The 14,350-nt window shown below is 35.4% G+C and overlaps 1 protein-coding gene across 1 annotated transcript in view; it reads right to left on the minus strand.

Moving 5' to 3' along the window:
- LOC149067666 (supervillin-like) overlaps positions 1 to 14,350 on the minus strand; it is a 238,023-nt gene that overhangs the window by 83,104 nt on the left and 140,569 nt on the right. Inside the window, exons 16-17 of the mRNA XM_089252480.1 lie at positions 955 to 1,057; positions 633 to 840 (exon numbers count right to left, since the gene is read on the minus strand). Coding sequence (XP_089108606.1) covers positions 633 to 840; positions 955 to 1,057 — 311 coding nt within the window. The remainder of the gene's footprint in view (positions 1 to 632; positions 841 to 954; positions 1,058 to 14,350) is intronic.

A 14,350-nucleotide genomic window follows, 5' to 3' on the forward strand; every position in this document is an offset into this window, starting at 1 on the left:
CACAGCGTAGGGTCTTGATGCATTATCTATGTTTGAAGAAAGTAACATTAATGGGCCAGAAACCAAACTGAAACTTGCTTTGAAAAAAAAATCGAAATTATCAAAAAATTTATATCAATACAGAGGCAGTTACACTTATCAGAATATTAACAATAGGTTTACCAAGGGGTCATTTTGACCCACCTGAGAAAACTTTTCATTAATTTTCTTCAATTTGTAAAAAATGCTTTACGTTAAAATATCATAAATAAAAATAATAATAAAAACTAATTATTATAACTGATGTAATTTTGTTGAGGCTCGTTTTTCTACTTTAACTTTATAATAGACAGGTCAATTTATATTTTTTCTAATTAAATACCAAAAGGGGACACCTTTGGTAGAAATAGGTATATGTCAACTCATGGTAAACCTAGTGTTAAAAAAATCATGTGGTATTTTGAATTTCAGTTTTTCAGAATTTTATTTTTTTGACCCACCCTACTAAACATACAAGAATGAGCCAGAACTTCAGACATGCTTATTTTAAGACATTTTCAACATTATTTAAAAGAATTTTGATGAAATTACAAGTTTAAAATATAACATGGGTTAATATTTAAGTTATACTAAAGCCAACATTTAATTGCTACCTTTTCATAATTGCCTTTACTGATTCAACAGCAAAACTCCTAGAGTGAGCAGCTGACTTGCATCCATGCCATATGAAAATTGTTCCAGACTGAGTGTTTATGAGTGCTAAAGATGTTCGACTACGTAAACTGCTGATAACACAGCTTGTTTGTTTAAGTGCTACCTCAGATTTTACATCACCTTGCAAAATAAATAATTTCCATGTATCTGGAAATAAAATTGAGGATTAAAAACACACGAGTTTAATATTATTCATGCAATAATACCATAATCATATTATGAACAATACTTTTTGAGTGATAGAATATTTAGAGACATTACCCTTTGTTAGCATGTCATCCTCTCTTTTTCCATTATAGACAATCATTTGCCCAGAAAATAAATTACGAAAGCATGGAGGTTCCTTTCCACTTACAACTCTCACCTAATAAAAACACAAAGAATTAATTTCTTGACAATTAACCCTTTTATTGGCAAGCATTGAAATATAAAGAGAAAATTTTTGAGGGGATATATTAACAAATATAAAAAAAAATTATTGCCAATATTTAAATAAATATGAGATGTTGCACTTCAGTGCTGTAAACACACTATTTCTATATGGTTTACATAGATCTGAATAGTTTAAAAATGTCATTTAGTGTTTGCCCACTTATTTTTCTATCATTGTTGAATAATGCAGAGCAATATGTTTCCTCCACATGTGGTACTTCCTACCAAAATGAAAAATACTAAAAAATCTTTCTTACTTGGCTTGTCAAGAAACAGGAGACAAATGTAAATTTGAGCCATTTTGCTAATGATTAGAGAAACTTCATGAAATGCTCACAAGAGAAAACTGAAAGATTAGGAGTTGCTTAGAAGCATCAATGCCGAAATGAGCTCAAAATATCACACGATGCCTTAATTTGAAGAAATAAAAAAAGCTCATATTGCTTGAGAGCAACACAGTCAAATAAAGAGTTAAAAAAATGCATTAAAAGAATTACAATTTTTCATTAAATGTAAATGAACGTTTCTATTTTTAATATCAAAAGGAATAACAAAACATTAAATCAATGTTTCTTTAGGTTTGCACTACTACAATGGGAGCTTGATAAATCAACACGTGAATAACTTGACTACCCTGCTCTAAATGGACATTTATTATTCTCATGGTTAGCATAATAATCCCACTTGAGTTGACTTGTACTATGTTATCACAAATAATTTTCAAAAATTGCCTATTTTTTTATCATTTGTTGTTGGGCATATTGCCCAACGAGGTGGCTGAAAAAAGATGCCCATAATTAATGACTATCAAATATAACTACAATAATGCAACCCAATATAAGACTCTATATCACAAAAAAACTAATAATTACAATATATAATACACTGACCATAAAAAAAAAATTTTGTTTGCCTCATCTAAGTATGGATAGCTTCTTGACTTATCCCAATATGTTTATCATACTTCTTTTTGGACATGTCAATTGTGTTAGAAGGCACAACATCCGGAGGTAAGCTTTTTATTCACAACCCTTCAGAGAAAAACTACCTACATCCACACCCTGGAATTGTCCCTTGTTAAACAATACTGGTGTTTTCTTATCAAAGCAGTTGATTGACGGTGCATTAATAACTCGTGCCCCATCATATTTATGCCATTGAACATTTTAAACACTTCGATCATATCTCCGACACCTGCCTTCCTCCAATGATAGCTCTCCTCCATTATCGACTCACACATAACTCTCCTTCATTATGGAATCATTCATATCTCTACCCCATAATAGAATCTCACATCTCCCCTCCATTATGGAATCACCCATATCTCCCCTTCATTATGGAATCACCCATATCTCCCCTCTATTATGAAATCTGAGATATCTCTCTTCGAATATAAAATCACATTTATCTCTCCACTAATATGGAATCGCATATTTCTCTCCAACATTATGGAATCACACGTAACTCCTTTTAATTATGAAATCACATTTATTTCTCCTTCATCATGGAAATGCATATTTCTCTCCACCATTATGGAAGTGCATATTTCTCTCCCCCATTATGGAAATGCATATTTCTCTCCACCATTATGGTATGATAAATAACTCTTCATTATGGAATAACATTTATTTCTCCTTCATTATGGAAATGTATAATTCTTTCCACCATTATGGAATCAGACATAACACCTCTTCATTACAGAATCACATTTATTTCTTTTTTATTATGGTATCACTCATCTCACCTCTATTATGCTATCAGACATTACTCCTTTTCATAACGGAATCACACTTTCTCCTCCACTATGGAATCAGACTTATTTCTCCTCAACTATGGAATCAGACTTATTTCTCCTCAACTATGGAATCAGTCATATTTTTCCTCTATTATGGAATCACTGATATCCACCCTCCATTAAGGAATAATACATAACTGCCTTTCATTATTGAAAAACACTTTTTCCCCCATTATGGAATCACACATAACTCCCCTTCATTAAGGAATAAAATTTAAATCTCCTTCATTATGGAATCACTCAAATCTCGACTCTACTATGGAATCACAAATTACTCCCCTTCATAATGGAATCGCATTTAAATCTCATTCATTATGGAATCACTCATATCTTACCTCTACTATGGTATCACCAATTATACTCCCCTTCATAATGAAATCACATTTATCTCTCCACCACTATGGAATCAGTCATATTTCTCCCCCATTATGGAATCCCTAACTATGAAATCACACATGCCCTTCATTATCGAATTACACTTTTCCCCCCATTCTGGAATCACATATATCTCCCCTCAATTATGGAATCAACCATATCTCCTGTCTATTATGGAATCTCAGATATCTCTCCTCGAATATAGAATCGCATTAACTCTCCGCCAATATGGAATCACAGTTTTGTCTCGTCCACATTATGAATGGCATATTTCTCTGCACCATTATGGAATCACAAATAACTCCTCTTCATTATGGAATCACAAATAACTCCTCTTCATTATGGAATCACAAATAACTCCTCTTCATTATGGAATCACATTTATTTCTCCTTTATTATGGTATCACTCATATCTCACTTCTATTATGCAATCATACATTACTCCCCTTCATAATGGGATCACACTTATTTCTCCTCTACTATGGAATTACATTTACTTCTTCTCCTATATAGAATCACTCATATCTAACGTCTACTACGGGATCAGACATTACTCCCCTTCATAATGGAATCACACTTATTTTTCTTCCACTATGAAATCACTTATATCTCCCCTCCATTTAATCCCACATATCTCTCTCTCCATTATAGAATCACATGACTCCCTTCCATCAAGGAGTGACATTTATTTCTCCTCCTATACATGGAATCACTCATATTTCTCCCTCATAATGCAATCACACATAACTGCCTTTCATTAACGAATTACACTTCTTTCCCCCATTATGGAATCGCTCATATCTCTCCCCTCCATTATGGAATCACACAGCTCTCTTCCATTATGGAATCACACATCTCTTCTCCATTATGAAATCAGACATAACTCCCTTTCATTACGGAATCACATTTATTTCTTCTTCATTATACAAATGCATATTTCGCTCCACCATTATGGTATAATACATAACTCCTCTTCATAATGGAATCACATTTCTTTCTCCTCCTATATATGGAATCTCTCATATCTCTCCCTCATAATGCAATCACACATAGCTGCCTGTCATTAAAGAATTACACTTCTTTCCCCATTATGTAATCACTCATATCTCTCCCCCATTATGGAATCACACATAACTCCCTTTCATTGCGGAATAACATTTATTTCTTTTTCATTACAGAAATGAATATTTCTCTCCACTATGATGGTATAAAACATAACTAGTCTCATTATGGAATCACACATAACTCCTCTTCATTACAGAATCACATTTATTTCTTCTTTATTATGGTATCACATTTATTTCTTCTTTATTATGGTATTACATTTATTTCTTCCTTATTATGGTATCACATTTATTTCTTCTTTATTATGGTATCACTCATATCTCACCTTTATTTTGCAATCACACATTACTCCTTTTCATAATGGAATCTGATATCTCTCTCCTCGAATATAAAACCACATTTATCTCTCTTCAAATATGGAATCACATATTTCTCCCCACCATTATGGAATCACACATAACTCCTCTTCATTACGGAATCGCATTGATTTCTCCTTTAGTATGGTATCACTTCTATCTCTCCCTCAATTATGCAATTATACATAACTGCCCTTCATTATCAAATTACACTTTTTCCCCCATTATGGAATATCACACATCTTTCCTCCATTATGTAATCAACCATATCTCCCTCCATTACGGAATATGAGATATCTTTCCTCGAATATATAATCACAATTAGCTCTCCTCCAATATGGAATTGCAGTTTTCTCTCATCCATAATATAATCGCATATTTTTCTCAATGATTACATAATCACACATTGTGATTATGTAATCATTGCAGAATAACATTTATTTCTCCTTTATTATGGTATCACTCATATCTCACCTCTATCTACCCAATATGGAATCACAGTTTTGTCTCGTCCATTATGGAATGGCATATTTCTTTCCACTATTATGGAATCACACATAACTCCTCCCCATTACAGAATCACATATTTCTTCATTATGAAAATGTATATTTCTCTCCACCATTATGGGATCACATTGATTTCTCCTTTATTACGGTATCACTCATATCTCTCCTTTATTATGGTATCACTCATATCTCTCCTCCATTATGGAATCTGAGCTCTCTCCTCGAATATAGAATTGCATTTATCTCTCCTCCAATGTGAAATCCGTTTTTTCACATGCATTATGGAATTGCACATTTCTCTCCAACATAGTGGAATCACACTTATTTCTCCCTCATTATTGAAATGCATATTTCTCTCCACCATAATAGAGTCACACATAACACATCTTCATCACAGAATAACATTTATTTCTCCTTTATTATGGTATCATTCATATCTCACCTCTATTATGGAATCACATATATCTTCCCTTCATTAAGGAATCACATTTAAATCTCCTTCATTATGGAATCACATTTAAATCTCCTTCATTATGGAATCACATTTAAATCTCCTTCATTATGGAATCACATTTAAATCTCCTTCATTATGGAATCACTGATATCTCCCCTTCATTATGGGATCACCCAAGTCTCACCTCCATTATGGAATCTGAGATATTTCTCCTCGAATATAGAACTGCGTTAACTCTCCTCTAATATGGAATCAGTTTTCTCTTGCCCATTATGGAATCAGTTTTCTCTTGTCCATTATGGAATTAGTTTTCTCTTGTCCATTATGGAATCAGTTTTCTCTTGTCCATTATGGAATCAGTTTTCTCTTGTCCATTATGGAATCAGTTTTCTCTTGTCCATTATGGAATATCATATTTCTCTCCACCATTATATAATCACACAACTCCACCTCATTACGAAATCACATTTATTTCTCTTTTATTATGGTATCACTCATAATAGGTATCCCCTTCATAATGGAATCACACTTATTTCTTTTCCACTATGGAAACAAATTTCTTTCACCTCAACGATGGAATCATTCATGCTTCACCTCCATTATGGAATTCTCCCCTCCTCTATGGAATCTGAGATATCTCTCCTCAAATATAGAATTGCATTAACTCTCCTCAAATATAGAATTGCATTAACTCTCCTCAAATATAGAATTGCATTAACTCTCCTCCAATATGGGATAGCAGTTTCTCTCATTCACTATGGAATATTTTCCTCCACCATTATGGAATCACACATAACTCCTCTTCATTATGGAATCACATTAATTTCTCCTCCATTATGGATTCAGTCATATTTATCCTCCATTATGGAATCACGGTTTTTCTTGTCTATTATGGAATTGCATATTTCTCTCCACTATTATGAAATTGCATATTTCTCTCCACCATTATGAAATTGAATATTTCTCTCCACCATTATGGAATCACACGTAACTCCTCTTTATTACGGAATGACACATAACTGCTTTTTATTACGGAATCACACATAACGCCTCTTTATTACGGTATGACACATAACTGCTCTTTATTAAGGAATAACATATAACTCCTCTTTATCATGGAATCACATGAATTTCTCCTCCACTATGGAATTACATATTTCTCTCTACCATCATGGAATGGCATATTTCTTTTCACCATTATAGAATCACTCAATCACTAATAACTCCTCTTCATAATGGAATTACATTTATTTCTCCTCCAACATGGAATCACAGTTTTCTCTTGTTCATTATGGAATTACACATAACTCCCCTTCATTAAGAAATCACATTTAAATCTCCTCAACTATGGAATCAGTCATATTTCTCCTGTATTATGCAATCATCCATATCTCTCCCAGATTATGGAATAACACATAACTGAACTTCATTATGGAATTACACTTTTTCTCCTCTGTTATAGGATCACTCATACCTCCCCCTATCATGGAATCTGACATCTTTTTTCAAATATAGAATCTCAATTCTTCATTATGGAATCACAGTTCTCTCTCCTCGAGTATGGAATCCAATTCTCTCTGCTCAATTACTAATTACACTCATTACAGTATCACACTTATATCTCCTCAACTATGGAATCACTCATGTTTCACCTCCAATATGGAATCACTCATGTTTCACCTCCAATATGGAATCACTCATGTTTCATCTCCAATATGGAATCACTCATGTTTCACCTCCAATATGGAATCACTCATGTTTCACCTCTGTCACGGAACCACACATAACTCCCCTCCATTATGGAATCATGTTTATTTCTCCTCCATTATGGAATCACTCATATCTAACCTCTATTATGGAATCACACATTACTCTCCTCCATTATGGACTCACTCATATCTAACTCTATTATGGAATCAAACATTACTCTCCTTCATAATGGAATCACACGTTACTCTCCTTCATAATGGAATCACACGTTACTCTCCTTCATAATGAAATCACTCTCATTTCTCCTTCATAATGAAATCACTCTCATTTCTCCTCCATTATGGAATCACTCTCATTTCTCCTCCATTATGGAATCAATTATATCTCTCCCTCATAATGGAATCATGCTTATTTATGGAATCATGCTCCATTATGGAATCACTCATTTATAATTTCTATTATGGAATCACTCATATCTAACCTCTATTATGGAATCACTCATATCTAACCTTTATTATGGAATCACACATTACTCTGAATTATGGAATCACACATTACTCTGAATTATGGAATCACACATTACTCTGAATTATGGAATCACACATTACTCTGAATTATGGAATCACACATTACTCTGAATTATGGAATCACACATTACTCTGAATTATGGAATCACACATTACTCTCAATTATGGAATTCCCCCATATCACCCCTCCATCTTGTAATCTAAGATATTTCTCCTTGAATATAGAATAACACCTATCTCTCTTCCATTATACAATCAAGTTCTCTTCTACAGTATGGAATCAAGGTTCTTTCTCCTCAATTATTGAATCACAGGTAACTGCCCTTCATAATGGAATTACACTTTTTCTTCCCCATTATGGAATCAATCATATCTTTCCCCATTATGGAATCAATCATATCTTTCCCCATTATGGAATCAATCATATCTTTCCCCATTATGGAATAACACTTATTTCTCCACCATTTCATGGAATCTAAGATATCTCTTCTCTCTCGAATATAGAATTCGCACTTCTCTCCTCCATTATGGAATCACTCTCATTTCTCCTCCATTATGGAATCAATCATTTCTCTCCTCCATTATGGAATCACTCTCATTTCTCCTCCATTATGGAATCAATCATTTCTCTCCCTCATAATGGAATCACACATAACTCCACTTCATTACGGAATCATGCTTATTTCTCCTCCATTATGGAATCACTCATATCTAACCTCTATTATGGAATCACACATTAGTCTCAATTATGGAATCACACATTAGTCTCAATTATGGAATCACTCATATCTCTCCCTCATTATGGAATTCCCCATATCACCCCTCCATTTTGTAATCTAAGATATCTCTCCTTGAGTATAGGAATCATACCTATCTCTCTTCCATTATACAATCAAGTTCTCTTCTACAGTATGGAATCAAGGTTCTTTCTCCTCAATTATTGAATCACACGAAACTTCCCCCCGCTATGGAATCACGCATATCTCTACTCCAATATGGAATCACGCATATCTCTACTCCAATATGGAATCACGCATATCTCTACTCCAATATGGAATCACGCATAACTGCCCTTCATAATGGAATTGCACTTTTTCTTCCCCATTATGGAATCAATCATATCTTTTCCCATTATGGAATAACACTTATTTCTCCACCATTTTATGGAATCTAAGATATCTCTCCTCTCTCGAATATAGAATCGCACTTCTCTCATCCCTCGCATTTCACTCCCCAACGTTAGGAAATCGCACATATTTCACCTCTATTACGGGATCACACATTACTCCCCTTCATAATGGAATCACACTTATTTGTCCTCCACCATGGAATCAGTCATATTTCTCCTCCATTATGGAATCATGCTTATTTCTCCACCATTATGGAATCTGAGATATCTCTTTCTCATTATGGAATCACACTTTTTTCACCCGTTATGGAATCACTCATCTCTCTCCAACATTGTGGAACCACTCATCTCTCTCCAACATTGTGGAACCACTCATCTCTCTCCAACATTGTGGAACCACTCATCTCTCTCCAACATTGTGGAACCACTCATCTCTCTCCAACATTGTGGAATCTAAGATATCTCGCCTTGAATATAGAATCCCACTTATCTCTCCTCCATTATAGAATCCCACTTATCTCTCCTCCATTATATAATCACAGTTCTCTCTCCTAAATTATTGAATCACATGTAACACACTTGTGTTGTAAATGTGTGTGTTCTCCAAGTATCATTCCCGTGTTGAGTTGGCATGAGCATTATTTTCAGAAATTTATTCTTCAGGAGCATATCAAGAGATTTCATTCTACACAAATTAAATCTATTTCAGTCTTTTGATTTGTCAGTTCCCGTAACAGAAAAGATTGAATTAATTGTGTCACAGCTTCCCTATGCGGCTAGGAATTTTCTTGAAGTGAGGAAAGCAATGACTTTACAACGTTTGTCCATAATGATGGACCAGTTTTCAATCACAGGCTAATTTTGTTTCGAATATTCAGTCACGTGGGCATGGTAGGTCTAGGAATAACGCGATCACAAGATCTAATAACTTCCCATCAACAATAAGATGTTTCCGTTGTAATCAGGTTGGGCATGTCCAACGGGGATGTTCATTAAATGACCAAAATCAGGGAAACTCTTCTTCGGGTTCCTAAAAGGGGGTAGTGTGCCCGTTCATCAAAAATCCCCTAAATTGGATTTTTTGTTTCCCGTTGTAAGGATCAACAATGTTGTTGTTAATGCAATCATCGATACTAGCACCGATCATTCGGTGATCAGTTTAGATCTAGCTCAACAACTGAGTTAAAATCAACGTAAAATTCTACCCCATAAAGAGGTTAATTTTAGACTGGCCTCTGGTGAGTATTGCCAACCTGTTGGAGTTCTCAAAGCTCAGGTTGAAATATGCAATAGTATTGTCAACACAGATTTGGTGGTACTCACTAGAGTTCTATTCAAATTTTTGTTAGGTAATGATATATTGAATCAAGCTGAGATTGTAGTCCGAATCCGATCGTATGCTGAATTGAAGGGGTGTCTTTTGTGTTATAAAGGGGAAATTGATCATGAAAAAATTAGAAACTTGGTTCAAAGTTCTGAGTTTGTTCCCGATCAGAAAGATCAATTATTGAATTTGTGGAATAGTTATAAAAATTTGTTTAGAAATGGACCGGGCAGAACTCAAATGATAGAGCATAGGATCATAACCGATGGAAAGCCAGTTTTTTGCCCACAGTTTTCTCTCCTGCGATGGAAAAAAATATTGATTGAGGAACAGGTTCTCAGCAAATGTTAAAAGATATAATTGAGCCCGCCTCTACAAATTGGAGTTCTCCTTGTTTCCTTATCAAAAAAAGACAGGGTATTGGAGGTTTGTAGTTGATTACAAAAAAGTCAATAAAATCACAGCTCCCAATTGATATCTGTTACCCTGCATTGATCAGATTTTACAACAAGTAGGTGACTCAGAATTTGTCTCTACGTTTGATCTGGCATCGGGGTATTGGCAAGTTCCAGTGAGGCTAGAAGATTGAGATAAAACAGCCTTTATTATTGATTCAGGTATGTACCGATTCAAAGTGATGCCCTTTGGATTTATGAATGTCCCTACCACATTCCAATGTATGATGACCATGATTCTGGGTCACTTGGTAGGTAAATGTGCTGAATTTTATTTAGACGATATTGTGGTCTATAGTCCTGATTTTCAATCGCACTTACAAAATTTAGAAAGTGCTTCTTCATGTTTACAAAATGCGGGTTTAACCCTGAAGCCAGAAAAATGTAGTCTATTCAAGAAAGAATTAGAATATTTGGGTCTCAACTTAACAAGAGAAGGATAGCACGTAAAACCAAGTCAAACTGAAGTTATACAGCAATTTAATGTACCCAGAAGCGTTAAGCAGTTGCAACAATTTTTGGGATTGTGTAGTTGGTACTGTCAATTTGTGTCTCATTTTGGGGAATTAGTACAGCCTTTGTACCAGTTAACAAAAAAAAGTCAAAGGTTTAAATGGGGTAGCATTCATCAACATTGATCATTGATAATTTTTGTCATACCACAGTCATTTTCTGCACACGAGGGCTAATTAGACTGGGACCTACAGTTTATTGCCGATTCCAAACAGTAGGCTTGTTTTTTATACTTGTTGAGGGGTTGATGCGCTAAACCCTCGATGGGGGACTCCTTGTGGTAGCAATTTTTTCCTGCGATCTTGTCGCCGTTTTTGTTGTACCCGTGTCAGGAAATTTTTCTGACAAGGATGAACCGGGTATCGAACTTGCGACACCTCTAAACATCCTTTGGTACTTTAGGCGAGTATCTTATCGACCTGGGCTACAGCAATAGCATTCATAGACAGGCATTTGAGAAATTAAAAGCTGTCTTGACTCATGCTCTGGTTTTGACCACTAGTAAGTCGCGGTACACCTTGAAAATTTATACAGATACATCGGGTTATGGCCTGGGTGCTGTTCTTCAACAAATAGAACCTGAGGGGGAAAGCCGTTAGCTTACGCTAGTCGTACACTCAATGCTGCAGAAAAAAATTATTCATTTAGCAAACAGGAGGAATTAGCTATCGTGTGGACCTGCAATAAATTTCGAGCATGGTTCACAGGAGAACCTGTAACAGTTGTGACTGACCACAAGGCTGTAGCCTGGTACTTTGATGCCAAACAACTCAAGGGAAGGCTCAGCTGTTACAAGAATACCTGTTACAATTTGAATATAGACAAGGTTCTAGAATGTAAGCCCCGGACGCATTGTCTAGAATGCCGTCTCATCTAACATCGAGGCCTACTTTGAAGATAGAATTAATAGGTTATATCTTTTTCTCTATTATTTATATGAATTAGTGGCTCAGCAACGATTGCAGCACGATGACTTAATTAGTTATTTTGAAAAGAAAAATTCTGGAGATAGGGTACAAAATGGAAAAATTGAAAAGAATTACAGTACATTTTGGAGAATGACAATTTATTTTCGTAAGGGTAAAAATTGTTGGTAGTCCCTGTGTCTTGTAGAGATACGTTTCTCTTTCAGATGCATAACCATCCAACGTCAGGACACATGGGTGTTGGTAAAACATACCACCGTTGCACTCAGCGTGCTTACTGGCCTGGGATAAGAAAAGATGTAAAAAAATATGTACTCACCTGTAAGATATGTCAGACTCATAAATTTGACAACAAACAGAAGTGGGGGAAATGATGTAGCATCAGTTAGTATTCCCGGAGAGGTGGTTGGAGTGGACACCATGGGACAGTTCCCTATTTCCTCTAAAGGAAATATATCCGTTAAGGCATGTCACAGCCAGTGCTGTGGCAAAAAAATTTGTACATGTATATTGCACAAGGTATGGTTTTCCAAAAAATTTGGTGTCCGACAATAGCCCGTGTTTTGTCTCTAATTTAATGAGGGAAACATACAAAGAACTTCAAGTTAATCAACGCTTCATTACATCCTATCATCCTCAATCAAACTTAACTGAACGGGTCAATAAAACTATTAAACAAATGATTTCATGTTATGTACAAAATAATCACAAAAATTGGAATAGAAATTTATCGTTTTTTGGTTTGGCAGTGTACCCTCTGAAACAACTGGTTAGTCTCTGGCGAAGTTATTCTTGGGCAGAGAACTTGTATTACCCTTTGATTGGGTTATGGAATGGATCTTCCAGTATGGGATCGAGTTAGTCTACCAGAAAAATTACTTGTACAAGTTAAAGAACAAGTTAAGAGGCAACAACGCAGACAAAAGTATTATTATGATAAGAAGAGATTGCAACACAGTTTTAATGTTTCAGACATTGTTTTGGTTCGTATTCACGGCAACGTCATGGGAAAATTAAAACCAAAGTGGGATGGTCCTTACAAAATTAAAAAAAGAATTACTCCTGTAGTTATATCTCATGGTAGATTCCAAAGATAGAACCGTTGGAAAGTTTAACGCCTGTAATATTAAAAAATTCATTGGGGATGGACAGGAAAATTCTCACTTGGCATTGAATTCAGGAAATTTGACCCTTGCGAATACCAGTCAAGGCAATTTGGATGAGCAGCCTTCTGAGGAGGATGGCCGCACTTTGCACATCGATGGTTCCGGGTTGCAGAACTTTTGAAACATAAGTTTGAACATCCCTGTTCCGGTTGCAAGTAATAGTGATTCAAGAAATACTCTTCCTAAAAGGCTTCAAAGTTTTCTTAGTTCCATTGCTTCACCAAAATTACTAGTTTCTTTTCAAAGAGGCTGGCAAAGAGTTCTTGTAAAAAGGACTTAGATCAGATGTGTACTATTACTCTCCATGTGGGAAAAACTTTGAAGTATTGTTGAGGTATGTAATTTTCTTCGGGGTCAAGATACTGATCCCTCTGGTGATCATTTTTCATTTAACTGTAATGTGAATGTACAAGGTGGCAAAAAGATAATTTTTTTTCTGTTCCTCAGAATGTCCTAGAGGGAGGTTTTTTTAATGGTCGGAGGGAATGTAACATGATGGCGCCCGGGTCATGTTTTTAATACTAAATCTTAATACCAACAGAGAATTGTAATCTTTAGACCCCAGGGAACGCTTAGCTACCGGAAACCACCGAAGGTCTCACTAGCATTCCGGTATGGGCTAGTTCGTCCACTTAGCCTTTCGGCTGGAGTCCTTTCCAGTCGCTAGACGAGGATGAGGCTGCAGGTCGGGCTGCTAATGTCCCATCAAAATTAATCTCTCGTCTATATTTTGAACTTATAATTCCTTAATATAGGTTCCTCCAGGGCGAGGTGTCATCTGGTCTCATTGGGGTTTTGTGTCATATTTTTTTGCACATTACTAATAAGTTTAATATTGGATGATTAAATATCTTGTTTGCCGGCAGATGGCTGCAGACATCTGTTGGTAAATTGTTCCAGATTATCATTGGTCATGTTGGGTG

The sequence above is a fragment of the Pholcus phalangioides genome, unplaced genomic scaffold (assembly GCF_987345545.1).
Source record: "Pholcus phalangioides strain wild (caught in Gottingen) unplaced genomic scaffold, Ppha-v1.0 ptg000029l_1, whole genome shotgun sequence".
Taxonomy (NCBI): Eukaryota; Metazoa; Arthropoda; class Arachnida; order Araneae; family Pholcidae; genus Pholcus; species Pholcus phalangioides.